The 27,580-nt window shown below is 83.9% G+C and overlaps 2 protein-coding genes across 2 annotated transcripts; both read right to left on the minus strand.

The window, feature by feature from the left end:
- Window positions 1-2,351: 2,351 nt before the first annotated feature.
- On the minus strand, window positions 2,352-4,410 carry FOXS1 (forkhead box S1). Its single transcript, XM_048498129.1, has one exon. It carries the CDS (start codon window positions 3,977-3,979, stop codon window positions 2,594-2,596), a length of 1,386 nt encoding a protein of 461 aa, XP_048354086.1. The 5' UTR covers window positions 3,980-4,410; the 3' UTR covers window positions 2,352-2,593.
- Window positions 4,268-27,157, minus strand: LOC125433442 (translation initiation factor IF-2-like). Its single transcript, XM_048497950.1, has 3 exons — window positions 27,112-27,157; window positions 24,665-25,179; window positions 4,268-4,375 (listed from the first exon to the last, which is right to left on the minus strand). Exons 1-3 carry the CDS (start codon window positions 27,155-27,157, stop codon window positions 4,268-4,270), a joined length of 669 nt encoding a protein of 222 aa, XP_048353907.1.
- Window positions 27,158-27,580: the final 423 nt, after the last annotated feature.

Below are 27,580 nucleotides of genomic sequence, written 5' to 3' on the forward strand. Positions count from 1 at the left end.
CTGGCCGTGGCGACACAGTCTGGAAAATCCAAGACAGTCAATAATCTCTCTCCCTTTGGTCACCAAGTCCACTCACTGGAGAGCCAGTGTAGTGTATGGTAGGATCTGGAAGCCCCGGGTTCAAATCTCTGCTCTGCCCCAGATGGTCACTGGGGCAGTCACCCTCCCTCAGCTTAAACTACCTCACAGGGCTGTTGCAAAGATAAAATGGAAGACTGGGTGAGATAAGCTACTGGGGAGAAAGGCGGGGTTTCACTTAAACCAGGAAGTAAAATAAAGAAGCAGAAGAGTTTGGATTTATATTCCCCCTTTCTCTCCTGTAAGGAGACTCAAAGGGGCTTACAAACTCCTTTCCCTTCCCCCACCCCCAACGAACACCCTGTGAGGTAGGTGGGGCTGAGAGAGCGCCAAAGAACTGTGACTAGCCCAAGGTCACCCAGCTGGCGTGTGTTGGAGTGCACAAGCTAATCTAGTTCCCCAGGTAAGCCTCCACAGCTCAAGTGGCAGAACAGGGAATCAAACCCGGTTCCCCAGATTAGAGTGCACCTGCTCTTAACCACTATGCCGTGCTGGCTCTCAGATGGGTGTGAGCTATAGGGGAAAACAATGGCTATGACTGGGGGCGTGAACTTTTGCTTTTAAAAGTTCTGACCCTGTGAGCTAAATGCATCTGAACACAGGAAGTGTTTTTCCCCTCTAAGGACTGCTTTAATCAAGGACATAAATGGTATTTCAAAAAGCAAACTAAGGAAGTGTTTAAAAAAGCAAGTTATGGATGACATGTTACTATCTTTCCCCACTGACCAAAAGCCGCTTTTAAAATACATTGATGTAAAACTGGCATGTTTCTGAGCATACACAAAGCGCCTCCTTCTTAAGCCAGAGGAAGAAGAATTGGTTGCTATGATTGTCTCTACCTTTGAGGAGTTTCAAAGGGGCTTACAAACTCTTTTTCCCTTCCTCCCCCAACATCCTGTGAGGCAGGTGGGGCTGAGAGAGTTCTGAGAGAACTGTGACTGGCCCAAGGTCACCCAGCAGGCTTCATGTGGAGAAGCGGGGAATTGAACCCAGCTCTCCAGATGGAGTCTGCAGCTCTTAACCACTCCACCGCCGTAACCTTGAATAAAGTAGAGGGAATACTGAAACCAGTGAGGACACCGCTCCAGTTAGCAGAGCAGCAGTGGCGTAGGAGGTTAAGAGCTCGTGTATCTAATCTGGAGGAACCGGGTTTGATTCCCAGCTCTGCCGCCTGAGCTGTGGAGGCTTCTCTGGGGAATTCAGATTAGCCTGTGCATTGTGCACTCCCGCACATGCCAGCTGGGTGACCTTGGGCTAGTCACAGCTTCTCGGAGCTCTCTCAGCTCCACCCACCTCACAGGGTGTTTGTTGTGAGGGGGGAAGGGAGTTTGTCAGCCCCTTTGAGTCTCCTGCTGGAGAGAAAGGGGGGATATAAATCCAAAACTCTTCTTCTTCTTCTAACCAGAAGGACCTTCTGACTAGCCTGGTAGAAAGCTGACAGCTCCCCCCCACACACACACACACACTGGCCCGCCCCACAAGGAAGCGGGGCAAAGGGGCTTGCCCCCAAACCTCATTGAGACCTTGGCTCACCCCATCTTCAAGGGAACCTCCGACAAAACAGGCCGCCCACGGTGAAGCGTGACCTCTCAAGACGAAACGCAGGCCGATCAGGCCCAGGACGACTAACCCAGCGGCAGTCTGACAGACCCCTCCCCAAGTGGAATCTCTGGCTATGTCCCCCCATAAGAACATAAGAACTAGCCTGCTGGATCAGACCAGAGTCCATCTAGTCCCGTGGTGGCGAACCTTTGGCACTCCAGATGTTATGGACTACAATTCCCATCAGCCCCTGCCAGCATGGTCCATTGGCCATGCTGGCAGGGAAAACAGTGGAAGTGTATCCATAACATCTAGGTAAAGTCCCTCCCTGCGATCAACACTCTGCTACTCGCAGTGGCCCACCAGGTGCCTTTGGGAGCTCACGTGCAGGAGGTGAAAGCAATGGCTGCCTGCTGCTGCTGCTCCCGAGCACCTGGTCTGCTAAGGCATTTGCAATCTCAGATCAAGGAGGATCAAGATTGGGAGCCAGAGATCGACTTCTCCTCCATCAATCTGCCCAAGCCCCTTTGAAAGCTATCCAGGTGAGTGGCCCTCACCACCTCCTGTGGCAGCATATTCCAAACACCAATCACACGTTGCGTGAAGAAGTGTTTCCTTTTATTAGTCCTCATTCTTCCCCCCAGCATTTTCAATGGATGCCCCCACCCATTCACACGCACCCCCCCAGGCGCTCTGCTCAGCGCCCCCAGGTAGAAAAACAGGGTCTGTAATGAGGAATGAAACATACATTTATTCCGCTGGCTAAGAACCAAAAAGTGAAGGAGTTCCATCCCTCGGGTGGGAGGTTTTTGCTCGGGTGCAAACAGGGTCCTCGGTCTTCTTGTAGTCCTTCTCAGCTCTGCTGGGCAGGAGTCAATAACTTACATGGGACGTGGGCGGGGGGGGGTCCTCAGGGGTCCATCCTACGGGGGCTGCCGGTGAAGCAGGATCGGAGCATGGATCCCCCCTCCCGTCACTCAAAAAAGAGCATTCCGGGTGTCCTGTAGAGACAGTGTGGGAGTCCCAGCTGGTAGCCATTTCCTCCTTGGCAGGAGAAAGGGGTCCCCCCCCAGGGCTCCTGCTCCCCTTGAAGCTGCACAAAGGGGGTGGGCGGAAGGGGGGCCGTGGAGGCGGGTGCCACGGGGCTCGCCAAGAGGTGCTCCAGCGCCGTGCTGCACCCGTGGTCGTTGACGCAGAAGTTCAAGGCCTGCAGGCGGCACTGGTAGTTCCCGCTCAGAGAATCGGGGCCGGAGTACCCCAAGGAACCGAACACCGGCAGCACCGGCGGCTTGGCGTAGCTCTCACCGTCGAAGGCGGGGAGGCGGCTGAAGGGAGGCTGCCCGCCGCACCCCTGAGCGGCCTTGGCGGGCCCCAGCAGGGTCGCAAAAGATGGGGTCGGCTGGCACAAGGCCTGGGACGCCTCCTTGCCGTCTCGAGCCGCCTTGGGGGTCAGTTTCGGGGCGCTGGGGAAGCTCTCCTTGAGGTGCGGTTGGCTCGGCCGCGGGGTGGCCCTCTCGCCAAGGTCGGCACCCGGTCCCAGGTGCGGAGTCTGCATATCACCGGCGACGGCTGCTTTTGCCTGAGAGCTCTCCGTCAAGGGAGAAAAGCGCAGCTCTTTTCCAAAGAGGTGAGGCTGGGCCCCCGGCAGATCCTTTGGGTGCAGGCAAGGCTGCTGAGATCTTGGCATGCCCAGCTTGGCACAGGCCAAGTTTCCAGGGCTAGGCTGCTCTTGGCAAGAGAGGCCCGCCATGGGCACCTCCAAGGGGGAAGGTCTGTCCGGCTCTGGCATCTCTGGGCAGGAGCTGTGGCTAGCAGGAACCGGGGAAGACCGACCCCCTTCTACCTTGATCATCGTGGCCGGGAGAGCCTGGCCAGGTGGGCATTTGGGCAGAGCTTTCCCGGCCTGGCTGCCCCCCGCGGGCCGGGCCGGGCCCCTTTTGCGGGTGAAGCGCCTCCTGCGCCGCAGGAAGCTGCCGTTCTCGAACATGTTGTGGCACTCCGGGTCCAGTGTCCAGAAGTTCCCCTTGCCTGGCTTCTGGTCGTCGCGGGGCACCTTGACGAAACACTCGTTGAGGGACAGGTTGTGGCGGATGCTGTTCTGCCACCCTTGCTTGTTGTCCCGGTAGTAGGCGAAGCGGCCCGCGATGTACCGGTAGATGCCGCTCAAGGTGATCCTCTGCTCCGGGGTGCTCTGGATGGCCATGGTGATCAGGGCGATGTAGCTGTACGGTGGCTTGGTGCCGTCGCTGGCGTGGACCCGCGGGCCCTGGAAGGCCTCCAGGCTGGAGTAGAGGCTCATCCCGGGCGGCTGGGGCAGGCCAGCCCGGGAAGACGTTGCCGGGGGATATCCCAGCTGCATCCTCTTCTCAGCGGCACGGCAATCCGGCGTGAACTGTGTCCCACCACTTGGTTTGAACTGCGGCGGCCCAGCCTCCTGTCTCTGGAAAAGGCAACCGAAGGGGCTGACCCCTCTCCACCTCCTGGCCGCTGGAGCCCAGAGGAGGGGCCTGCAGCTCTCAGCTTCTTTTCCCAGGCTCACAGGGCAGAGGAAACACCTCCGCACCACCAGGACGGAGCTGCTCCCAGATGGGGGGGGGGGGGAGGTGAGCGGCGGACAGAGAATCCACAACAGGGAATCTTGTGCGCTTCAGGGAAACATCTGGGAACCAGGCCGGGCGAGCGACTGGCGCTTCTGGGTCGCTCCAAAGGCCTTTCCGGGAGGCTGGCTCAGGTTCATGAAGTCTTCCTTGGAAGCCTTCCCTAGAGTAAGGCGCCAGTTGGGGGAAACTCCTTCCTCGCTGCTCAAGAGCTCAGCCATAGAGGAGGAGGAGGAGGAGGAGGAGGAGGAGGAGGAGGAGGAGGAGGGGGGGGGTGGGGGGGGGGGGGGTGGGGGGGGGGGGGGGGGGGGGGGGGGGGGGGGGGGGGGGGGGGGGGGGGGGGGGTGGGGGGGGTGGGGGTGGTGGTGGGGGGGGGGGGGGGGGTGGGGGGGGGGGGGGGGGGGGGGGGGGGGGGGGGGGGGGGGGGGGGGGTGGGGGGGGGGGGGGTTTTGGGGGGAGGGGGATGTTGGGTTTTTGTTGGGGGGGGGGGGGGGGGGGTGCAGGGGGAGGGTGGGGGGGGGGGGGGGTGGGGGGGGGGGGGGGTGGGGGGGGGGGGGGGTGGGGGGGGGGGGGGGTGGGGGGGGGGGGGGGTGGGGGGGGGGGGGGGTGGGGGGGGGGGGGGGTGGGGGGGGGGGGGGGTGGGGGGGGGGGGGGGTGGGGGGGGGGGGGGGTGGGGGGGGGGGGGGGTGGGGGGGGGGGGGGGTGGGGGGGGGGGGGGGTGGGGGGGGGGGGGGGTGGGGGGGGGGGGGGGTGGGGGGGGGGGGGGGTGGGGGGGGGGGGGGGTGGGGGGGGGGGGGGGTGGGGGGGGGGGGGGGTGGGGGGGGGGGGGGGTGGGGGGGGGGGGGGGTGGGGGGGGGGGGGGGTGGGGGGGGGGGGGGGTGGGGGGGGGGGGGGGTGGGGGGGGGGGGGGGTGGGGGGGGGGGGGGGTGGGGGGGGGGGGGGGTGGGGGGGGGGGGGGGTGGGGGGGGGGGGGGGTGGGGGGGGGGGGGGGTGGGGGGGGGGGGGGGTGGGGGGGGGGGGGGGTGGGGGGGGGGGGGGGTGGGGGGGGGGGGGGGTGGGGGGGGGGGGGGGTGGGGGGGGGGGGGGGTGGGGGGGGGGGGGGGTGGGGGGGGGGGGGGGTGGGGGGGGGGGGGGGTGGGGGGGGGGGGGGGTGGGGGGGGGGGGGGGTGGGGGGGGGGGGGGGTGGGGGGGGGGGGGGGTGGGGGGGGGGGGGGGTGGGGGGGGGGGGGGGTGGGGGGGGGGGGGGGTGGGGGGGGGGGGGGGTGGGGGGGGGGGGGGGTGGGGGGGGGGGGGGGTGGGGGGGGGGGGGGGTGGGGGGGGGGGGGGGTGGGGGGGGGGGGGGGTGGGGGGGGGGGGGGGTGGGGGGGGGGGGGGGTGGGGGGGGGGGGGGGTGGGGGGGGGGGGGGGTGGGGGGGGGGGGGGGTGGGGGGGGGGGGGGGTGGGGGGGGGGGGGGGTGGGGGGGGGGGGGGGTGGGGGGGGGGGGGGGTGGGGGGGGGGGGGGGTGGGGGGGGGGGGGGGTGGGGGGGGGGGGGGGTGGGGGGGGGGGGGGGTGGGGGGGGGGGGGGGTGGGGGGGGGGGGGGGTGGGGGGGGGGGGGGGTGGGGGGGGGGGGGGGTGGGGGGGGGGGGGGGTGGGGGGGGGGGGGGGTGGGGGGGGGGGGGGGTGGGGGGGGGGGGGGGTGGGGGGGGGGGGGGGTGGGGGGGGGGGGGGGTGGGGGGGGGGGGGGGTGGGGGGGGGGGGGGGTGGGGGGGGGGGGGGGTGGGGGGGGGGGGGGGTGGGGGGGGGGGGGGGTGGGGGGGGGGGGGGGTGGGGGGGGGGGGGGGTGGGGGGGGGGGGGGGTGGGGGGGGGGGGGGGTGGGGGGGGGGGGGGGTGGGGGGGGGGGGGGGTGGGGGGGGGGGGGGGTGGGGGGGGGGGGGGGTGGGGGGGGGGGGGGGTGGGGGGGGGGGGGGGTGGGGGGGGGGGGGGGTGGGGGGGGGGGGGGGTGGGGGGGGGGGGGGGTGGGGGGGGGGGGGGGTGGGGGGGGGGGGGGGTGGGGGGGGGGGGGGGTGGGGGGGGGGGGGGGTGGGGGGGGGGGGGGGTGGGGGGGGGGGGGGGTGGGGGGGGGGGGGGGTGGGGGGGGGGGGGGGTGGGGGGGGGGGGGGGTGGGGGGGGGGGGGGGTGGGGGGGGGGGGGGGTGGGGGGGGGGGGGGGTGGGGGGGGGGGGGGGTGGGGGGGGGGGGGGGTGGGGGGGGGGGGGGGTGGGGGGGGGGGGGGGTGGGGGGGGGGGGGGGTGGGGGGGGGGGGGGGTGGGGGGGGGGGGGGGTGGGGGGGGGGGGGGGTGGGGGGGGGGGGGGGTGGGGGGGGGGGGGGGTGGGGGGGGGGGGGGGTGGGGGGGGGGGGGGGTGGGGGGGGGGGGGGGTGGGGGGGGGGGGGGGTGGGGGGGGGGGGGGGTGGGGGGGGGGGGGGGTGGGGGGGGGGGGGGGTGGGGGGGGGGGGGGGTGGGGGGGGGGGGGGGTGGGGGGGGGGGGGGGTGGGGGGGGGGGGGGGTGGGGGGGGGGGGGGGTGGGGGGGGGGGGGGGTGGGGGGGGGGGGGGGTGGGGGGGGGGGGGGGTGGGGGGGGGGGGGGGTGGGGGGGGGGGGGGGTGGGGGGGGGGGGGGGTGGGGGGGGGGGGGGGTGGGGGGGGGGGGGGGTGGGGGGGGGGGGGGGTGGGGGGGGGGGGGGGTGGGGGGGGGGGGGGGTGGGGGGGGGGGGGGGTGGGGGGGGGGGGGGGTGGGGGGGGGGGGGGGTGGGGGGGGGGGGGGGTGGGGGGGGGGGGGGGTGGGGGGGGGGGGGGGTGGGGGGGGGGGGGGGTGGGGGGGGGGGGGGGTGGGGGGGGGGGGGGGTGGGGGGGGGGGGGGGTGGGGGGGGGGGGGGGTGGGGGGGGGGGGGGGTGGGGGGGGGGGGGGGTGGGGGGGGGGGGGGGTGGGGGGGGGGGGGGGTGGGGGGGGGGGGGGGTGGGGGGGGGGGGGGGTGGGGGGGGGGGGGGGTGGGGGGGGGGGGGGGTGGGGGGGGGGGGGGGTGGGGGGGGGGGGGGGTGGGGGGGGGGGGGGGTGGGGGGGGGGGGGGGTGGGGGGGGGGGGGGGTGGGGGGGGGGGGGGGTGGGGGGGGGGGGGGGTGGGGGGGGGGGGGGGTGGGGGGGGGGGGGGGTGGGGGGGGGGGGGGGTGGGGGGGGGGGGGGGTGGGGGGGGGGGGGGGTGGGGGGGGGGGGGGGTGGGGGGGGGGGGGGGTGGGGGGGGGGGGGGGTGGGGGGGGGGGGGGGTGGGGGGGGGGGGGGGTGGGGGGGGGGGGGGGTGGGGGGGGGGGGGGGTGGGGGGGGGGGGGGGTGGGGGGGGGGGGGGGTGGGGGGGGGGGGGGGTGGGGGGGGGGGGGGGTGGGGGGGGGGGGGGGTGGGGGGGGGGGGGGGTGGGGGGGGGGGGGGGTGGGGGGGGGGGGGGGTGGGGGGGGGGGGGGGTGGGGGGGGGGGGGGGTGGGGGGGGGGGGGGGTGGGGGGGGGGGGGGGTGGGGGGGGGGGGGGGTGGGGGGGGGGGGGGGTGGGGGGGGGGGGGGGTGGGGGGGGGGGGGGGTGGGGGGGGGGGGGGGTGGGGGGGGGGGGGGGTGGGGGGGGGGGGGGGTGGGGGGGGGGGGGGGTGGGGGGGGGGGGGGGTGGGGGGGGGGGGGGGTGGGGGGGGGGGGGGGTGGGGGGGGGGGGGGGTGGGGGGGGGGGGGGGTGGGGGGGGGGGGGGGTGGGGGGGGGGGGGGGTGGGGGGGGGGGGGGGTGGGGGGGGGGGGGGGTGGGGGGGGGGGGGGGTGGGGGGGGGGGGGGGTGGGGGGGGGGGGGGGTGGGGGGGGGGGGGGGTGGGGGGGGGGGGGGGTGGGGGGGGGGGGGGGTGGGGGGGGGGGGGGGTGGGGGGGGGGGGGGGTGGGGGGGGGGGGGGGTGGGGGGGGGGGGGGGTGGGGGGGGGGGGGGGTGGGGGGGGGGGGGGGTGGGGGGGGGGGGGGGTGGGGGGGGGGGGGGGTGGGGGGGGGGGGGGGTGGGGGGGGGGGGGGGTGGGGGGGGGGGGGGGTGGGGGGGGGGGGGGGTGGGGGGGGGGGGGGGTGGGGGGGGGGGGGGGTGGGGGGGGGGGGGGGTGGGGGGGGGGGGGGGTGGGGGGGGGGGGGGGTGGGGGGGGGGGGGGGTGGGGGGGGGGGGGGGTGGGGGGGGGGGGGGGTGGGGGGGGGGGGGGGTGGGGGGGGGGGGGGGTGGGGGGGGGGGGGGGTGGGGGGGGGGGGGGGTGGGGGGGGGGGGGGGTGGGGGGGGGGGGGGGTGGGGGGGGGGGGGGGTGGGGGGGGGGGGGGGTGGGGGGGGGGGGGGGTGGGGGGGGGGGGGGGTGGGGGGGGGGGGGGGTGGGGGGGGGGGGGGGTGGGGGGGGGGGGGGGTGGGGGGGGGGGGGGGTGGGGGGGGGGGGGGGTGGGGGGGGGGGGGGGTGGGGGGGGGGGGGGGTGGGGGGGGGGGGGGGTGGGGGGGGGGGGGGGTGGGGGGGGGGGGGGGTGGGGGGGGGGGGGGGTGGGGGGGGGGGGGGGTGGGGGGGGGGGGGGGTGGGGGGGGGGGGGGGTGGGGGGGGGGGGGGGTGGGGGGGGGGGGGGGTGGGGGGGGGGGGGGGTGGGGGGGGGGGGGGGTGGGGGGGGGGGGGGGTGGGGGGGGGGGGGGGTGGGGGGGGGGGGGGGTGGGGGGGGGGGGGGGTGGGGGGGGGGGGGGGTGGGGGGGGGGGGGGGTGGGGGGGGGGGGGGGTGGGGGGGGGGGGGGGTGGGGGGGGGGGGGGGTGGGGGGGGGGGGGGGTGGGGGGGGGGGGGGGTGGGGGGGGGGGGGGGTGGGGGGGGGGGGGGGTGGGGGGGGGGGGGGGTGGGGGGGGGGGGGGGTGGGGGGGGGGGGGGGTGGGGGGGGGGGGGGGTGGGGGGGGGGGGGGGTGGGGGGGGGGGGGGGTGGGGGGGGGGGGGGGTGGGGGGGGGGGGGGGTGGGGGGGGGGGGGGGTGGGGGGGGGGGGGGGTGGGGGGGGGGGGGGGTGGGGGGGGGGGGGGGTGGGGGGGGGGGGGGGTGGGGGGGGGGGGGGGTGGGGGGGGGGGGGGGTGGGGGGGGGGGGGGGTGGGGGGGGGGGGGGGTGGGGGGGGGGGGGGGTGGGGGGGGGGGGGGGTGGGGGGGGGGGGGGGTGGGGGGGGGGGGGGGTGGGGGGGGGGGGGGGTGGGGGGGGGGGGGGGTGGGGGGGGGGGGGGGTGGGGGGGGGGGGGGGTGGGGGGGGGGGGGGGTGGGGGGGGGGGGGGGTGGGGGGGGGGGGGGGTGGGGGGGGGGGGGGGTGGGGGGGGGGGGGGGTGGGGGGGGGGGGGGGTGGGGGGGGGGGGGGGTGGGGGGGGGGGGGGGTGGGGGGGGGGGGGGGTGGGGGGGGGGGGGGGTGGGGGGGGGGGGGGGTGGGGGGGGGGGGGGGTGGGGGGGGGGGGGGGTGGGGGGGGGGGGGGGTGGGGGGGGGGGGGGGTGGGGGGGGGGGGGGGTGGGGGGGGGGGGGGGTGGGGGGGGGGGGGGGTGGGGGGGGGGGGGGGTGGGGGGGGGGGGGGGTGGGGGGGGGGGGGGGTGGGGGGGGGGGGGGGTGGGGGGGGGGGGGGGTGGGGGGGGGGGGGGGTGGGGGGGGGGGGGGGTGGGGGGGGGGGGGGGTGGGGGGGGGGGGGGGTGGGGGGGGGGGGGGGTGGGGGGGGGGGGGGGTGGGGGGGGGGGGGGGTGGGGGGGGGGGGGGGTGGGGGGGGGGGGGGGTGGGGGGGGGGGGGGGTGGGGGGGGGGGGGGGTGGGGGGGGGGGGGGGTGGGGGGGGGGGGGGGTGGGGGGGGGGGGGGGTGGGGGGGGGGGGGGGTGGGGGGGGGGGGGGGTGGGGGGGGGGGGGGGTGGGGGGGGGGGGGGGTGGGGGGGGGGGGGGGTGGGGGGGGGGGGGGGTGGGGGGGGGGGGGGGTGGGGGGGGGGGGGGGTGGGGGGGGGGGGGGGTGGGGGGGGGGGGGGGTGGGGGGGGGGGGGGGTGGGGGGGGGGGGGGGTGGGGGGGGGGGGGGGTGGGGGGGGGGGGGGGTGGGGGGGGGGGGGGGTGGGGGGGGGGGGGGGTGGGGGGGGGGGGGGGTGGGGGGGGGGGGGGGTGGGGGGGGGGGGGGGTGGGGGGGGGGGGGGGTGGGGGGGGGGGGGGGTGGGGGGGGGGGGGGGTGGGGGGGGGGGGGGGTGGGGGGGGGGGGGGGTGGGGGGGGGGGGGGGTGGGGGGGGGGGGGGGTGGGGGGGGGGGGGGGTGGGGGGGGGGGGGGGTGGGGGGGGGGGGGGGTGGGGGGGGGGGGGGGTGGGGGGGGGGGGGGGTGGGGGGGGGGGGGGGTGGGGGGGGGGGGGGGTGGGGGGGGGGGGGGGTGGGGGGGGGGGGGGGTGGGGGGGGGGGGGGGTGGGGGGGGGGGGGGGTGGGGGGGGGGGGGGGTGGGGGGGGGGGGGGGTGGGGGGGGGGGGGGGTGGGGGGGGGGGGGGGTGGGGGGGGGGGGGGGTGGGGGGGGGGGGGGGTGGGGGGGGGGGGGGGTGGGGGGGGGGGGGGGTGGGGGGGGGGGGGGGTGGGGGGGGGGGGGGGTGGGGGGGGGGGGGGGTGGGGGGGGGGGGGGGTGGGGGGGGGGGGGGGTGGGGGGGGGGGGGGGTGGGGGGGGGGGGGGGTGGGGGGGGGGGGGGGTGGGGGGGGGGGGGGGTGGGGGGGGGGGGGGGTGGGGGGGGGGGGGGGTGGGGGGGGGGGGGGGTGGGGGGGGGGGGGGGTGGGGGGGGGGGGGGGTGGGGGGGGGGGGGGGTGGGGGGGGGGGGGGGTGGGGGGGGGGGGGGGTGGGGGGGGGGGGGGGTGGGGGGGGGGGGGGGTGGGGGGGGGGGGGGGTGGGGGGGGGGGGGGGTGGGGGGGGGGGGGGGTGGGGGGGGGGGGGGGTGGGGGGGGGGGGGGGTGGGGGGGGGGGGGGGTGGGGGGGGGGGGGGGTGGGGGGGGGGGGGGGTGGGGGGGGGGGGGGGTGGGGGGGGGGGGGGGTGGGGGGGGGGGGGGGTGGGGGGGGGGGGGGGTGGGGGGGGGGGGGGGTGGGGGGGGGGGGGGGTGGGGGGGGGGGGGGGTGGGGGGGGGGGGGGGTGGGGGGGGGGGGGGGTGGGGGGGGGGGGGGGTGGGGGGGGGGGGGGGTGGGGGGGGGGGGGGGTGGGGGGGGGGGGGGGTGGGGGGGGGGGGGGGTGGGGGGGGGGGGGGGTGGGGGGGGGGGGGGGTGGGGGGGGGGGGGGGTGGGGGGGGGGGGGGGTGGGGGGGGGGGGGGGTGGGGGGGGGGGGGGGTGGGGGGGGGGGGGGGTGGGGGGGGGGGGGGGTGGGGGGGGGGGGGGGTGGGGGGGGGGGGGGGTGGGGGGGGGGGGGGGTGGGGGGGGGGGGGGGTGGGGGGGGGGGGGGGTGGGGGGGGGGGGGGGTGGGGGGGGGGGGGGGTGGGGGGGGGGGGGGGTGGGGGGGGGGGGGGGTGGGGGGGGGGGGGGGTGGGGGGGGGGGGGGGTGGGGGGGGGGGGGGGTGGGGGGGGGGGGGGGTGGGGGGGGGGGGGGGTGGGGGGGGGGGGGGGTGGGGGGGGGGGGGGGTGGGGGGGGGGGGGGGTGGGGGGGGGGGGGGGTGGGGGGGGGGGGGGGTGGGGGGGGGGGGGGGTGGGGGGGGGGGGGGGTGGGGGGGGGGGGGGGTGGGGGGGGGGGGGGGTGGGGGGGGGGGGGGGTGGGGGGGGGGGGGGGTGGGGGGGGGGGGGGGTGGGGGGGGGGGGGGGTGGGGGGGGGGGGGGGTGGGGGGGGGGGGGGGTGGGGGGGGGGGGGGGTGGGGGGGGGGGGGGGTGGGGGGGGGGGGGGGTGGGGGGGGGGGGGGGTGGGGGGGGGGGGGGGTGGGGGGGGGGGGGGGTGGGGGGGGGGGGGGGTGGGGGGGGGGGGGGGTGGGGGGGGGGGGGGGTGGGGGGGGGGGGGGGTGGGGGGGGGGGGGGGTGGGGGGGGGGGGGGGTGGGGGGGGGGGGGGGTGGGGGGGGGGGGGGGTGGGGGGGGGGGGGGGTGGGGGGGGGGGGGGGTGGGGGGGGGGGGGGGTGGGGGGGGGGGGGGGTGGGGGGGGGGGGGGGTGGGGGGGGGGGGGGGTGGGGGGGGGGGGGGGTGGGGGGGGGGGGGGGTGGGGGGGGGGGGGGGTGGGGGGGGGGGGGGGTGGGGGGGGGGGGGGGTGGGGGGGGGGGGGGGTGGGGGGGGGGGGGGGTGGGGGGGGGGGGGGGTGGGGGGGGGGGGGGGTGGGGGGGGGGGGGGGTGGGGGGGGGGGGGGGTGGGGGGGGGGGGGGGTGGGGGGGGGGGGGGGTGGGGGGGGGGGGGGGTGGGGGGGGGGGGGGGTGGGGGGGGGGGGGGGTGGGGGGGGGGGGGGGTGGGGGGGGGGGGGGGTGGGGGGGGGGGGGGGTGGGGGGGGGGGGGGGTGGGGGGGGGGGGGGGTGGGGGGGGGGGGGGGTGGGGGGGGGGGGGGGTGGGGGGGGGGGGGGGTGGGGGGGGGGGGGGGTGGGGGGGGGGGGGGGTGGGGGGGGGGGGGGGTGGGGGGGGGGGGGGGTGGGGGGGGGGGGGGGTGGGGGGGGGGGGGGGTGGGGGGGGGGGGGGGTGGGGGGGGGGGGGGGTGGGGGGGGGGGGGGGTGGGGGGGGGGGGGGGTGGGGGGGGGGGGGGGTGGGGGGGGGGGGGGGTGGGGGGGGGGGGGGGTGGGGGGGGGGGGGGGTGGGGGGGGGGGGGGGTGGGGGGGGGGGGGGGTGGGGGGGGGGGGGGGTGGGGGGGGGGGGGGGTGGGGGGGGGGGGGGGTGGGGGGGGGGGGGGGTGGGGGGGGGGGGGGGTGGGGGGGGGGGGGGGTGGGGGGGGGGGGGGGTGGGGGGGGGGGGGGGTGGGGGGGGGGGGGGGTGGGGGGGGGGGGGGGTGGGGGGGGGGGGGGGTGGGGGGGGGGGGGGGTGGGGGGGGGGGGGGGTGGGGGGGGGGGGGGGTGGGGGGGGGGGGGGGTGGGGGGGGGGGGGGGTGGGGGGGGGGGGGGGTGGGGGGGGGGGGGGGTGGGGGGGGGGGGGGGTGGGGGGGGGGGGGGGTGGGGGGGGGGGGGGGTGGGGGGGGGGGGGGGTGGGGGGGGGGGGGGGTGGGGGGGGGGGGGGGTGGGGGGGGGGGGGGGTGGGGGGGGGGGGGGGTGGGGGGGGGGGGGGGTGGGGGGGGGGGGGGGTGGGGGGGGGGGGGGGTGGGGGGGGGGGGGGGTGGGGGGGGGGGGGGGTGGGGGGGGGGGGGGGTGGGGGGGGGGGGGGGTGGGGGGGGGGGGGGGTGGGGGGGGGGGGGGGTGGGGGGGGGGGGGGGTGGGGGGGGGGGGGGGTGGGGGGGGGGGGGGGTGGGGGGGGGGGGGGGTGGGGGGGGGGGGGGGTGGGGGGGGGGGGGGGTGGGGGGGGGGGGGGGTGGGGGGGGGGGGGGGTGGGGGGGGGGGGGGGTGGGGGGGGGGGGGGGTGGGGGGGGGGGGGGGTGGGGGGGGGGGGGGGTGGGGGGGGGGGGGGGTGGGGGGGGGGGGGGGTGGGGGGGGGGGGGGGTGGGGGGGGGGGGGGGTGGGGGGGGGGGGGGGTGGGGGGGGGGGGGGGTGGGGGGGGGGGGGGGTGGGGGGGGGGGGGGGTGGGGGGGGGGGGGGGTGGGGGGGGGGGGGGGTGGGGGGGGGGGGGGGTGGGGGGGGGGGGGGGTGGGGGGGGGGGGGGGTGGGGGGGGGGGGGGGTGGGGGGGGGGGGGGGTGGGGGGGGGGGGGGGTGGGGGGGGGGGGGGGTGGGGGGGGGGGGGGGTGGGGGGGGGGGGGGGTGGGGGGGGGGGGGGGTGGGGGGGGGGGGGGGTGGGGGGGGGGGGGGGTGGGGGGGGGGGGGGGTGGGGGGGGGGGGGGGTGGGGGGGGGGGGGGGTGGGGGGGGGGGGGGGTGGGGGGGGGGGGGGGTGGGGGGGGGGGGGGGTGGGGGGGGGGGGGGGTGGGGGGGGGGGGGGGTGGGGGGGGGGGGGGGTGGGGGGGGGGGGGGGTGGGGGGGGGGGGGGGTGGGGGGGGGGGGGGGTGGGGGGGGGGGGGGGTGGGGGGGGGGGGGGGTGGGGGGGGGGGGGGGTGGGGGGGGGGGGGGGTGGGGGGGGGGGGGGGTGGGGGGGGGGGGGGGTGGGGGGGGGGGGGGGTGGGGGGGGGGGGGGGTGGGGGGGGGGGGGGGTGGGGGGGGGGGGGGGTGGGGGGGGGGGGGGGTGGGGGGGGGGGGGGGTGGGGGGGGGGGGGGGTGGGGGGGGGGGGGGGTGGGGGGGGGGGGGGGTGGGGGGGGGGGGGGGTGGGGGGGGGGGGGGGTGGGGGGGGGGGGGGGTGGGGGGGGGGGGGGGTGGGGGGGGGGGGGGGTGGGGGGGGGGGGGGGTGGGGGGGGGGGGGGGTGGGGGGGGGGGGGGGTGGGGGGGGGGGGGGGTGGGGGGGGGGGGGGGTGGGGGGGGGGGGGGGTGGGGGGGGGGGGGGGTGGGGGGGGGGGGGGGTGGGGGGGGGGGGGGGTGGGGGGGGGGGGGGGTGGGGGGGGGGGGGGGTGGGGGGGGGGGGGGGTGGGGGGGGGGGGGGGTGGGGGGGGGGGGGGGTGGGGGGGGGGGGGGGTGGGGGGGGGGGGGGGTGGGGGGGGGGGGGGGTGGGGGGGGGGGGGGGTGGGGGGGGGGGGGGGTGGGGGGGGGGGGGGGTGGGGGGGGGGGGGGGTGGGGGGGGGGGGGGGTGGGGGGGGGGGGGGGTGGGGGGGGGGGGGGGTGGGGGGGGGGGGGGGTGGGGGGGGGGGGGGGTGGGGGGGGGGGGGGGTGGGGGGGGGGGGGGGTGGGGGGGGGGGGGGGTGGGGGGGGGGGGGGGTGGGGGGGGGGGGGGGTGGGGGGGGGGGGGGGTGGGGGGGGGGGGGGGTGGGGGGGGGGGGGGGTGGGGGGGGGGGGGGGTGGGGGGGGGGGGGGGTGGGGGGGGGGGGGGGTGGGGGGGGGGGGGGGTGGGGGGGGGGGGGGGTGGGGGGGGGGGGGGGTGGGGGGGGGGGGGGGTGGGGGGGGGGGGGGGTGGGGGGGGGGGGGGGTGGGGGGGGGGGGGGGTGGGGGGGGGGGGGGGTGGGGGGGGGGGGGGGTGGGGGGGGGGGGGGGTGGGGGGGGGGGGGGGTGGGGGGGGGGGGGGGTGGGGGGGGGGGGGGGTGGGGGGGGGGGGGGGTGGGGGGGGGGGGGGGTGGGGGGGGGGGGGGGTGGGGGGGGGGGGGGGTGGGGGGGGGGGGGGGTGGGGGGGGGGGGGGGTGGGGGGGGGGGGGGGTGGGGGGGGGGGGGGGTGGGGGGGGGGGGGGGTGGGGGGGGGGGGGGGTGGGGGGGGGGGGGGGTGGGGGGGGGGGGGGGTGGGGGGGGGGGGGGGTGGGGGGGGGGGGGGGTGGGGGGGGGGGGGGGTGGGGGGGGGGGGGGGTGGGGGGGGGGGGGGGTGGGGGGGGGGGGGGGTGGGGGGGGGGGGGGGTGGGGGGGGGGGGGGGTGGGGGGGGGGGGGGGTGGGGGGGGGGGGGGGTGGGGGGGGGGGGGGGTGGGGGGGGGGGGGGGTGGGGGGGGGGGGGGGTGGGGGGGGGGGGGGGTGGGGGGGGGGGGGGGTGGGGGGGGGGGGGGGTGGGGGGGGGGGGGGGTGGGGGGGGGGGGGGGTGGGGGGGGGGGGGGGTGGGGGGGGGGGGGGGTGGGGGGGGGGGGGGGTGGGGGGGGGGGGGGGTGGGGGGGGGGGGGGGTGGGGGGGGGGGGGGGTGGGGGGGGGGGGGGGTGGGGGGGGGGGGGGGTGGGGGGGGGGGGGGGTGGGGGGGGGGGGGGGTGGGGGGGGGGGGGGGTGGGGGGGGGGGGGGGTGGGGGGGGGGGGGGGTGGGGGGGGGGGGGGGTGGGGGGGGGGGGGGGTGGGGGGGGGGGGGGGTGGGGGGGGGGGGGGGTGGGGGGGGGGGGGGGTGGGGGGGGGGGGGGGTGGGGGGGGGGGGGGGTGGGGGGGGGGGGGGGTGGGGGGGGGGGGGGGTGGGGGGGGGGGGGGGTGGGGGGGGGGGGGGGTGGGGGGGGGGGGGGGTGGGGGGGGGGGGGGGTGGGGGGGGGGGGGGGTGGGGGGGGGGGGGGGTGGGGGGGGGGGGGGGTGGGGGGGGGGGGGGGTGGGGGGGGGGGGGGGTGGGGGGGGGGGGGGGTGGGGGGGGGGGGGGGTGGGGGGGGGGGGGGGTGGGGGGGGGGGGGGGTGGGGGGGGGGGGGGGTGGGGGGGGGGGGGGGTGGGGGGGGGGGGGGGTGGGGGGGGGGGGGGGTGGGGGGGGGGGGGGGTGGGGGGGGGGGGGGGTGGGGGGGGGGGGGGGTGGGGGGGGGGGGGGGTGGGGGGGGGGGGGGGTGGGGGGGGGGGGGGGTGGGGGGGGGGGGGGGTGGGGGGGGGGGGGGGTGGGGGGGGGGGGGGGTGGGGGGGGGGGGGGGTGGGGGGGGGGGGGGGTGGGGGGGGGGGGGGGTGGGGGGGGGGGGGGGTGGGGGGGGGGGGGGGTGGGGGGGGGGGGGGGTGGGGGGGGGGGGGGGTGGGGGGGGGGGGGGGTGGGGGGGGGGGGGGGTGGGGGGGGGGGGGGGTGGGGGGGGGGGGGGGTGGGGGGGGGGGGGGGTGGGGGGGGGGGGGGGTGGGGGGGGGGGGGGGTGGGGGGGGGGGGGGGTGGGGGGGGGGGGGGGTGGGGGGGGGGGGGGGTGGGGGGGGGGGGGGGTGGGGGGGGGGGGGGGTGGGGGGGGGGGGGGGTGGGGGGGGGGGGGGGTGGGGGGGGGGGGGGGTGGGGGGGGGGGGGGGTGGGGGGGGGGGGGGGTGGGGGGGGGGGGGGGTGGGGGGGGGGGGGGGTGGGGGGGGGGGGGGGTGGGGGGGGGGGGGGGTGGGGGGGGGGGGGGGTGGGGGGGGGGGGGGGTGGGGGGGGGGGGGGGTGGGGGGGGGGGGGGGTGGGGGGGGGGGGGGGTGGGGGGGGGGGGGGGTGGGGGGGGGGGGGGGTGGGGGGGGGGGGGGGTGGGGGGGGGGGGGGGTGGGGGGGGGGGGGGGTGGGGGGGGGGGGGGGTGGGGGGGGGGGGGGGTGGGGGGGGGGGGGGGTGGGGGGGGGGGGGGGTGGGGGGGGGGGGGGGTGGGGGGGGGGGGGGGTGGGGGGGGGGGGGGGTGGGGGGGGGGGGGGGTGGGGGGGGGGGGGGGTGGGGGGGGGGGGGGGTGGGGGGGGGGGGGGGTGGGGGGGGGGGGGGGTGGGGGGGGGGGGGGGTGGGGGGGGGGGGGGGTGGGGGGGGGGGGGGGTGGGGGGGGGGGGGGGTGGGGGGGGGGGGGGGTGGGGGGGGGGGGGGGTGGGGGGGGGGGGGGGTGGGGGGGGGGGGGGGTGGGGGGGGGGGGGGGTGGGGGGGGGGGGGGGTGGGGGGGGGGGGGGGTGGGGGGGGGGGGGGGTGGGGGGGGGGGGGGGTGGGGGGGGGGGGGGGTGGGGGGGGGGGGGGGTGGGGGGGGGGGGGGGTGGGGGGGGGGGGGGGTGGGGGGGGGGGGGGGTGGGGGGGGGGGGGGGTGGGGGGGGGGGGGGGTGGGGGGGGGGGGGGGTGGGGGGGGGGGGGGGTGGGGGGGGGGGGGGGTGGGGGGGGGGGGGGGTGGGGGGGGGGGGGGGTGGGGGGGGGGGGGGGTGGGGGGGGGGGGGGGTGGGGGGGGGGGGGGGTGGGGGGGGGGGGGGGTGGGGGGGGGGGGGGGTGGGGGGGGGGGGGGGTGGGGGGGGGGGGGGGTGGGGGGGGGGGGGGGTGGGGGGGGGGGGGGGTGGGGGGGGGGGGGGGTGGGGGGGGGGGGGGGTGGGGGGGGGGGGGGGTGGGGGGGGGGGGGGGTGGGGGGGGGGGGGGGTGGGGGGGGGGGGGGGTGGGGGGGGGGGGGGGTGGGGGGGGGGGGGGGTGGGGGGGGGGGGGGGTGGGGGGGGGGGGGGGTGGGGGGGGGGGGGGGTGGGGGGGGGGGGGGGTGGGGGGGGGGGGGGGTGGGGGGGGGGGGGGGTGGGGGGGGGGGGGGGTGGGGGGGGGGGGGGGTGGGGGGGGGGGGGGGTGGGGGGGGGGGGGGGTGGGGGGGGGGGGGGGTGGGGGGGGGGGGGGGTGGGGGGGGGGGGGGGTGGGGGGGGGGGGGGGTGGGGGGGGGGGGGGGTGGGGGGGGGGGGGGGTGGGGGGGGGGGGGGGTGGGGGGGGGGGGGGGTGGGGGGGGGGGGGGGTGGGGGGGGGGGGGGGTGGGGGGGGGGGGGGGTGGGGGGGGGGGGGGGTGGGGGGGGGGGGGGGTGGGGGGGGGGGGGGGTGGGGGGGGGGGGGGGTGGGGGGGGGGGGGGGTGGGGGGGGGGGGGGGTGGGGGGGGGGGGGGGTGGGGGGGGGGGGGGGTGGGGGGGGGGGGGGGTGGGGGGGGGGGGGGGTGGGGGGGGGGGGGGGTGGGGGGGGGGGGGGGTGGGGGGGGGGGGGGGTGGGGGGGGGGGGGGGTGGGGGGGGGGGGGGGTGGGGGGGGGGGGGGGTGGGGGGGGGGGGGGGTGGGGGGGGGGGGGGGTGGGGGGGGGGGGGGGTGGGGGGGGGGGGGGGTGGGGGGGGGGGGGGGTGGGGGGGGGGGGGGGTGGGGGGGGGGGGGGGTGGGGGGGGGGGGGGGTGGGGGGGGGGGGGGGTGGGGGGGGGGGGGGGTGGGGGGGGGGGGGGGTGGGGGGGGGGGGGGGTGGGGGGGGGGGGGGGTGGGGGGGGGGGGGGGTGGGGGGGGGGGGGGGTGGGGGGGGGGGGGGGTGGGGGGGGGGGGGGGTGGGGGGGGGGGGGGGTGGGGGGGGGGGGGGGTGGGGGGGGGGGGGGGTGGGGGGGGGGGGGGGTGGGGGGGGGGGGGGGTGGGGGGGGGGGGGGGTGGGGGGGGGGGGGGGTGGGGGGGGGGGGGGGTGGGGGGGGGGGGGGGTGGGGGGGGGGGGGGGTGGGGGGGGGGGGGGGTGGGGGGGGGGGGGGGTGGGGGGGGGGGGGGGTGGGGGGGGGGGGGGGTGGGGGGGGGGGGGGGTGGGGGGGGGGGGGGGTGGGGGGGGGGGGGGGTGGGGGGGGGGGGGGGTGGGGGGGGGGGGGGGTGGGGGGGGGGGGGGGTGGGGGGGGGGGGGGGTGGGGGGGGGGGGGGGTGGGGGGGGGGGGGGGTGGGGGGGGGGGGGGGTGGGGGGGGGGGGGGGTGGGGGGGGGGGGGGGTGGGGGGGGGGGGGGGTGGGGGGGGGGGGGGGTGGGGGGGGGGGGGGGTGGGGGGGGGGGGGGGTGGGGGGGGGGGGGGGTGGGGGGGGGGGGGGGTGGGGGGGGGGGGGGGTGGGGGGGGGGGGGGGTGGGGGGGGGGGGGGGTGGGGGGGGGGGGGGGTGGGGGGGGGGGGGGGTGGGGGGGGGGGGGGGTGGGGGGGGGGGGGGGTGGGGGGGGGGGGGGGTGGGGGGGGGGGGGGGTGGGGGGGGGGGGGGGTGGGGGGGGGGGGGGGTGGGGGGGGGGGGGGGTGGGGGGGGGGGGGGGTGGGGGGGGGGGGGGGTGGGGGGGGGGGGGGGTGGGGGGGGGGGGGGGTGGGGGGGGGGGGGGGTGGGGGGGGGGGGGGGTGGGGGGGGGGGGGGGTGGGGGGGGGGGGGGGTGGGGGGGGGGGGGGGTGGGGGGGGGGGGGGGTGGGGGGGGGGGGGGGTGGGGGGGGGGGGGGGTGGGGGGGGGGGGGGGTGGGGGGGGGGGGGGGTGGGGGGGGGGGGGGGTGGGGGGGGGGGGGGGTGGGGGGGGGGGGGGGTGGGGGGGGGGGGGGGTGGGGGGGGGGGGGGGTGGGGGGGGGGGGGGGTGGGGGGGGGGGGGGGTGGGGGGGGGGGGGGGTGGGGGGGGGGGGGGGTGGGGGGGGGGGGGGGTGGGGGGGGGGGGGGGTGGGGGGGGGGGGGGGTGGGGGGGGGGGGGGGTGGGGGGGGGGGGGGGTGGGGGGGGGGGGGGGTGGGGGGGGGGGGGGGTGGGGGGGGGGGGGGGTGGGGGGGGGGGGGGGTGGGGGGGGGGGGGGGTGGGGGGGGGGGGGGGTGGGGGGGGGGGGGGGTGGGGGGGGGGGGGGGTGGGGGGGGGGGGGGGTGGGGGGGGGGGGGGGTGGGGGGGGGGGGGGGTGGGGGGGGGGGGGGGTGGGGGGGGGGGGGGGTGGGGGGGGGGGGGGGTGGGGGGGGGGGGGGGTGGGGGGGGGGGGGGGTGGGGGGGGGGGGGGGTGGGGGGGGGGGGGGGTGGGGGGGGGGGGGGGTGGGGGGGGGGGGGGGTGGGGGGGGGGGGGGGTGGGGGGGGGGGGGGGTGGGGGGGGGGGGGGGTGGGGGGGGGGGGGGGTGGGGGGGGGGGGGGGTGGGGGGGGGGGGGGGTGGGGGGGGGGGGGGGTGGGGGGGGGGGGGGGTGGGGGGGGGGGGGGGTGGGGGGGGGGGGGGGTGGGGGGGGGGGGGGGTGGGGGGGGGGGGGGGTGGGGGGGGGGGGGGGTGGGGGGGGGGGGGGGTGGGGGGGGGGGGGGGTGGGGGGGGGGGGGGGTGGGGGGGGGGGGGGGTGGGGGGGGGGGGGGGTGGGGGGGGGGGGGGGTGGGGGGGGGGGGGGGTGGGGGGGGGGGGGGGTGGGGGGGGGGGGGGGTGGGGGGGGGGGGGGGTGGGGGGGGGGGGGGGTGGGGGGGGGGGGGGGTGGGGGGGGGGGGGGGTGGGGGGGGGGGGGGGTGGGGGGGGGGGGGGGTGGGGGGGGGGGGGGGTGGGGGGGGGGGGGGGTGGGGGGGGGGGGGGGTGGGGGGGGGGGGGGGTGGGGGGGGGGGGGGGTGGGGGGGGGGGGGGGTGGGGGGGGGGGGGGGTGGGGGGGGGGGGGGGTGGGGGGGGGGGGGGGTGGGGGGGGGGGGGGGTGGGGGGGGGGGGGGGTGGGGGGGGGGGGGGGTGGGGGGGGGGGGGGGTGGGGGGGGGGGGGGGTGGGGGGGGGGGGGGGTGGGGGGGGGGGGGGGTGGGGGGGGGGGGGGGTGGGGGGGGGGGGGGGTGGGGGGGGGGGGGGGTGGGGGGGGGGGGGGGTGGGGGGGGGGGGGGGTGGGGGGGGGGGGGGGTGGGGGGGGGGGGGGGTGGGGGGGGGGGGGGGTGGGGGGGGGGGGGGGTGGGGGGGGGGGGGGGTGGGGGGGGGGGGGGGTGGGGGGGGGGGGGGGTGGGGGGGGGGGGGGGTGGGGGGGGGGGGGGGTGGGGGGGGGGGGGGGTGGGGGGGGGGGGGGGTGGGGGGGGGGGGGGGTGGGGGGGGGGGGGGGTGGGGGGGGGGGGGGGTGGGGGGGGGGGGGGGTGGGGGGGGGGGGGGGTGGGGGGGGGGGGGGGTGGGGGGGGGGGGGGGTGGGGGGGGGGGGGGGTGGGGGGGGGGGGGGGTGGGGGGGGGGGGGGGTGGGGGGGGGGGGGGGTGGGGGGGGGGGGGGGTGGGGGGGGGGGGGGGTGGGGGGGGGGGGGGGTGGGGGGGGGGGGGGGTGGGGGGGGGGGGGGGTGGGGGGGGGGGGGGGTGGGGGGGGGGGGGGGTGGGGGGGGGGGGGGGTGGGGGGGGGGGGGGGTGGGGGGGGGGGGGGGTGGGGGGGGGGGGGGGTGGGGGGGGGGGGGGGTGGGGGGGGGGGGGGGTGGGGGGGGGGGGGGGTGGGGGGGGGGGGGGGTGGGGGGGGGGGGGGGTGGGGGGGGGGGGGGGTGGGGGGGGGGGGGGGTGGGGGGGGGGGGGGGTGGGGGGGGGGGGGGGTGGGGGGGGGGGGGGGTGGGGGGGGGGGGGGGTGGGGGGGGGGGGGGGTGGGGGGGGGGGGGGGTGGGGGGGGGGGGGGGTGGGGGGGGGGGGGGGTGGGGGGGGGGGGGGGTGGGGGGGGGGGGGGGTGGGGGGGGGGGGGGGTGGGGGGGGGGGGGGGTGGGGGGGGGGGGGGGTGGGGGGGGGGGGGGGTGGGGGGGGGGGGGGGTGGGGGGGGGGGGGGGTGGGGGGGGGGGGGGGTGGGGGGGGGGGGGGGTGGGGGGGGGGGGGGGTGGGGGGGGGGGGGGGTGGGGGGGGGGGGGGGTGGGGGGGGGGGGGGGTGGGGGGGGGGGGGGGTGGGGGGGGGGGGGGGTGGGGGGGGGGGGGGGTGGGGGGGGGGGGGGGTGGGGGGGGGGGGGGGTGGGGGGGGGGGGGGGTGGGGGGGGGGGGGGGTGGGGGGGGGGGGGGGTGGGGGGGGGGGGGGGTGGGGGGGGGGGGGGGTGGGGGGGGGGGGGGGTGGGGGGGGGGGGGGGTGGGGGGGGGGGGGGGTGGGGGGGGGGGGGGGTGGGGGGGGGGGGGGGTGGGGGGGGGGGGGGGTGGGGGGGGGGGGGGGTGGGGGGGGGGGGGGGTGGGGGGGGGGGGGGGTGGGGGGGGGGGGGGGTGGGGGGGGGGGGGGGTGGGGGGGGGGGGGGGTGGGGGGGGGGGGGGGTGGGGGGGGGGGGGGGTGGGGGGGGGGGGGGGTGGGGGGGGGGGGGGGTGGGGGGGGGGGGGGGTGGGGGGGGGGGGGGGTGGGGGGGGGGGGGGGTGGGGGGGGGGGGGGGTGGGGGGGGGGGGGGGTGGGGGGGGGGGGGGGTGGGGGGGGGGGGGGGTGGGGGGGGGGGGGGGTGGGGGGGGGGGGGGGTGGGGGGGGGGGGGGGTGGGGGGGGGGGGGGGTGGGGGGGGGGGGGGGTGGGGGGGGGGGGGGGTGGGGGGGGGGGGGGGTGGGGGGGGGGGGGGGTGGGGGGGGGGGGGGGTGGGGGGGGGGGGGGGTGGGGGGGGGGGGGGGTGGGGGGGGGGGGGGGTGGGGGGGGGGGGGGGTGGGGGGGGGGGGGGGTGGGGGGGGGGGGGGGTGGGGGGGGGGGGGGGTGGGGGGGGGGGGGGGTGGGGGGGGGGGGGGGTGGGGGGGGGGGGGGGTGGGGGGGGGGGGGGGTGGGGGGGGGGGGGGGTGGGGGGGGGGGGGGGTGGGGGGGGGGGGGGGTGGGGGGGGGGGGGGGTGGGGGGGGGGGGGGGTGGGGGGGGGGGGGGGTGGGGGGGGGGGGGGGTGGGGGGGGGGGGGGGTGGGGGGGGGGGGGGGTGGGGGGGGGGGGGGGTGGGGGGGGGGGGGGGTGGGGGGGGGGGGGGGTGGGGGGGGGGGGGGGTGGGGGGGGGGGGGGGTGGGGGGGGGGGGGGGTGGGGGGGGGGGGGGGTGGGGGGGGGGGGGGGTGGGGGGGGGGGGGGGTGGGGGGGGGGGGGGGTGGGGGGGGGGGGGGGTGGGGGGGGGGGGGGGTGGGGGGGGGGGGGGGTGGGGGGGGGGGGGGGTGGGGGGGGGGGGGGGTGGGGGGGGGGGGGGGTGGGGGGGGGGGGGGGTGGGGGGGGGGGGGGGTGGGGGGGGGGGGGGGTGGGGGGGGGGGGGGGTGGGGGGGGGGGGGGGTGGGGGGGGGGGGGGGTGGGGGGGGGGGGGGGTGGGGGGGGGGGGGGGTGGGGGGGGGGGGGGGTGGGGGGGGGGGGGGGTGGGGGGGGGGGGGGGTGGGGGGGGGGGGGGGTGGGGGGGGGGGGGGGTGGGGGGGGGGGGGGGTGGGGGGGGGGGGGGGTGGGGGGGGGGGGGGGTGGGGGGGGGGGGGGGTGGGGGGGGGGGGGGGTGGGGGGGGGGGGGGGTGGGGGGGGGGGGGGGTGGGGGGGGGGGGGGGTGGGGGGGGGGGGGGGTGGGGGGGGGGGGGGGTGGGGGGGGGGGGGGGTGGGGGGGGGGGGGGGTGGGGGGGGGGGGGGGTGGGGGGGGGGGGGGGTGGGGGGGGGGGGGGGTGGGGGGGGGGGGGGGTGGGGGGGGGGGGGGGTGGGGGGGGGGGGGGGTGGGGGGGGGGGGGGGTGGGGGGGGGGGGGGGTGGGGGGGGGGGGGGGTGGGGGGGGGGGGGGGTGGGGGGGGGGGGGGGTGGGGGGGGGGGGGGGTGGGGGGGGGGGGGGGTGGGGGGGGGGGGGGGTGGGGGGGGGGGGGGGTGGGGGGGGGGGGGGGGGGGGGGGGGGGGGGGTGGAGGGGGGGAGAGGGGGTGGGGGGGGGGGGGGGTTTGGGGGGGGGGGGTGGGTGGGGGGGGGGGGGGGGGGGGGGGGGGGGGTGGGGGGGGGGGGTGGGGGGGGGGGGGGGTGGGGGGGGGGGGGGGTGGGGGGAGGGGGGGGTGGGGTGGGGGGGGGGGGGGGGGGGGGGGGGGGGGGGGGGGGGGTGGGCGGGGGGGGGGGTGGGGGGGGGAGGGGGGGGGGGGGGGGGGGGGGGGGGGGGGGGGGGGGGGAGGGGGGGGGGGGGGGGGGAGGGGGGGGGGGGGGGGGGGGGGGGGGGTGGGGGGGGGGGGGGGGGGGAGGGGGGAGATGAGGAGGGATGAGGAGGAGGAGGAGGGGTGGGTGGGTGAGGAGGAGGGTGATGAGGAGGGGGGAGGGGGTGATGAGGAGGGGGGTGATGAGGAGTCCGGCTTCTGGGCGTCCCCTTGTGCCCCGGCTCCCCCTCCCTCCCTGCCCGCCCACCCACCCACCCACCTTGAAGAGCGCGGCGTCGCGGGGCGGCCGGTAGTCCTGCTTGGCGGCGTGCTTCCAGGGGATGCGGAAGAGGCGCTGCGGGCGGCTCTCCCAGCGCAGGCCCCGGTAGCGGCCGCTCTCCACCTGCGCCACCAGCCACTCCTTCAGCCGCAGCGGCGCCTCCGCCTCCGCCGCCCTCCCGGGATCCGCGCGCGGGGGGTCCGGGGCCCCGTCGAGGGGCGCGGGGGCGGGCATCGCCCCCCTCCCAGCAGCGCCTTCTCTTGCCCCCCCCCCACCACTCCACCCCCGGGAGGTGCGGTGCCCCCAGCCGGGCCCCCTCGGGGACGTCTCCCTCGTGCGCCAAAGCGAAAGAGCCGCCGGCCGTTTCGGTTTCGGTTTCGCTCCGCCGCCGCCGCCGCCCTTTTCCTCTCGGCGGCGCCGGAGAGCCGAGGACCAGCCCCGCGCGCCGCGCTGCGAACCGGGGCCGAAACGAAGCCGCCCCCCCGACGGGGCCAGGGCTGGCGGCCGGGGGGGAACTGGAGCGCGGAGGGAAGGAAACGGCCCGGGGAATCGCCGCCTCCTGGGCAGGCGCCATCAGCGCCGTTGCCAGCTCCCGCCCGGGAGGAGGGGGACTGGGGAGATAACCAGGGGTGGGGGCAGGGGGGGGATCTTGCTGCACGCTCGACCAAAAGGCTGCCCCCCCCCCCCAAGAAAGTCAGCGAAGGCTGGATGATGGACGGCAGATTATGAATAGTGATACTGTCGAGACGGCAAAGAGGATCTCAGATCAAGGCAGAGGGGCTGGGGTGGGGTGGGTGGGTGGGTGGGAAGGGTCGTCCAGCCAGTCACAGCCGGCTTACGGAGACCCCCGCAGGGTTTTCAAGGCAGGGGATGGGATGGATGGAAGTGGTTGGCCAATGCCTGCCAATGCTGAACGAGTTCGGAGAAAACAGTGGCTGGTCAGTCACCCCAGCAGGCTTCATGTGCAAGAGCGGGGAATCAAACCTGCTGCTCATATGGAGGAGGAGGGAGTCGAACTCGGTTCTCCAGTTTAGAGTCTGTCACTCCTGTGGAGGAGTGGGGAGTCAGTATGGTATAGCGCCGTGGTGGCGAACCTTTGGCACTCCAGATGTTATGGACTACAATTCCCATCAGCCCCTGCCAGCATGGAGTGCCAAAGGTTTGCCACCACTGCATAGCGGGTAGACGAATCGGGAGAGCTCTGTTCAATTCCGTCTTATCTGGTTAATCAGGTCTGTTTCCCTACTCCTACATTCCTGCTCGGTGAGTTTGGGCTACTCACAGCTCGCTCTGAACTCTCTCAGCCTCACCTGCTTCACAAGGTGTCTGTTGGTGGGAGAGGAAGGGAAAAGGAGTTTGTAAACTGCCTTGAGACTCCTCACAGGTGAGAAAAAATGGGGTATAAATCCAAACTTCTCTTCCAGATTAGCTTGCTTCTCACGTGGAAGAGCGTGGAGCCAGCGTGGCGTAGCGATTTAGAGCAGGTGGACTCGAATCCAGAGGTCCTGGTTTGATTCCCCGCTCCTCTCCAAGACCGGTGGAGTCATATCTGATGAACTGGATTTGTTTCCCGCTCCACCACATGAAGCCTGCTGGGTGACCTTGGGCCGGTCACAGTTCTCTCAGGACTCTCTCAGCCCCACCTGCCTCACAAGGTGTCCGTTGTAGGGAGAGGAAGGGAAAAGGAGTTTATATGCCCCTTTGAATGTCCTTACAGGAGAGAAAGGCAGGGGATAAATCCAGACTCTTCTTCCAGATTCGTGGCGTAGGAGGTTAAGAGCTCGTGTATCTAATCTGGAGGAACCGGGTTTGATTCCCCGCTCTGCCGCCTGAGCTATGGAGGCTTCTCTGGGGAATTCAGATTAGCCTGGGCACTCCCACACACGCCAGCTGGTGACCTTGGGCTAGTCACAGCTTCTCGGAGCTCTCTCAGCCCCACCTACCTCACAGGGTGTTTGTTGTGAGGGGGGAAGGGCAAGGAGATTGTCAGCCCCTTTGAGTCTCCTGCAGGAGAGAAAGGGGGGATATCAATCCAAACTCCTCCTCCTCCTCCTCCTCCTCCTCCTCCTCTTCTTCTTCTTCTTCTTCTTCTTGTGGAAGAGTGGAGGATCGAACCCAATTCTCTCCCCCCTCCCCAAAGAGCGAATGAGCAGCCCCAGGTGGCTGATTTGAAAATCCAGGAAGGATTACCTGGGGAGGGCACATTTTCACGTTTTTCTCCTCAATTTAAATAATGTACCACAAAGCTGCAGTTTGCACCACGGGGGAAAAACAGTCCGCCGACATCCCATTTACTCCTTTATTGGACAAATCGCACAAAATAACCCGTCTGGCAGTCGCCAAGACAGTGAAACATTTTCCTGTTATCTGGAGACCAACCAGCCAAAGAAAGTGAAAGCAATTTGCCCGGCTTCTTTCTACAGTGGGGCAGGAAATAAAATCATTACGCTTTTGGCGCAATGATTTGTTCTCCTTCGGGAGCCTTTCACGCATCGTGCCGCCACTAATGTGAGGGTTTTTTTCCATCCACGTATCTGAAACTGTTAATTCATGCCTGAACACACTGAAAATCCTTTCTGCAATTGATACACCGGCTCCCTCAACATCTTTGATTTTCTTTTGTGCCAAAGAGTTTAACTTTCACAGATTCAGGCTGTTTGGATAGCTTCTCCGTACCCAGAACCAGAGGTGGGATCCAGCAGGTTCTCACAGGTTCCCGAGAGTAGGTTACTAATAATTTGTGTGTACCGAGAAGGGGTTACTAATTCGTGATTTTGCCACATGATTTTTGCCTTAGTTACGCCCCTCCTCTCAGCAGCAGCTCGCAGAACTTGAAGCAGTCTAGCAGGAGGTGCACTGGCGTGCGTGGCAGCCTGCGCCTGTGTGCATTCGTTTCCCACCCAAGGACCGGCGCAG

This window comes from Sphaerodactylus townsendi, linkage group LG05 (assembly GCF_021028975.2).
Source record: "Sphaerodactylus townsendi isolate TG3544 linkage group LG05, MPM_Stown_v2.3, whole genome shotgun sequence".
Taxonomy (NCBI): domain Eukaryota; kingdom Metazoa; phylum Chordata; class Lepidosauria; order Squamata; family Sphaerodactylidae; genus Sphaerodactylus; species Sphaerodactylus townsendi.

What these genes read in the sequence shown, in the direction of transcription:
- FOXS1 (XM_048498129.1), bottom strand. Translation starts at nt 3,979, where the DNA reads ATGCAGCTGGGATATCCCCCGGCAACGTCTTCCCGGGCTGGCCTGCCC.
- LOC125433442 (XM_048497950.1), bottom strand. Translation starts at nt 27,157, where the DNA reads ATGCGTGAAAGGCTCCCGAAGGAGAACAAATCATTGCGCCAAAAGC. An exon ending in CAAATCATTGCGCCAAAAGC is followed by an intron (nt 25,180 to 27,111) that starts GTAATGATTTTA and finishes TCCGCGCTCCAG; the next exon opens with TTCCCCCCCGGCCGCCAGCC. An exon ending in GCGACGCCGCGCTCTTCAAG is followed by an intron (nt 4,376 to 24,664) that starts GTGGGTGGGTGG and finishes ACTCTAGGGAAG; the next exon opens with GCTTCCAAGGAAGACTTCAT.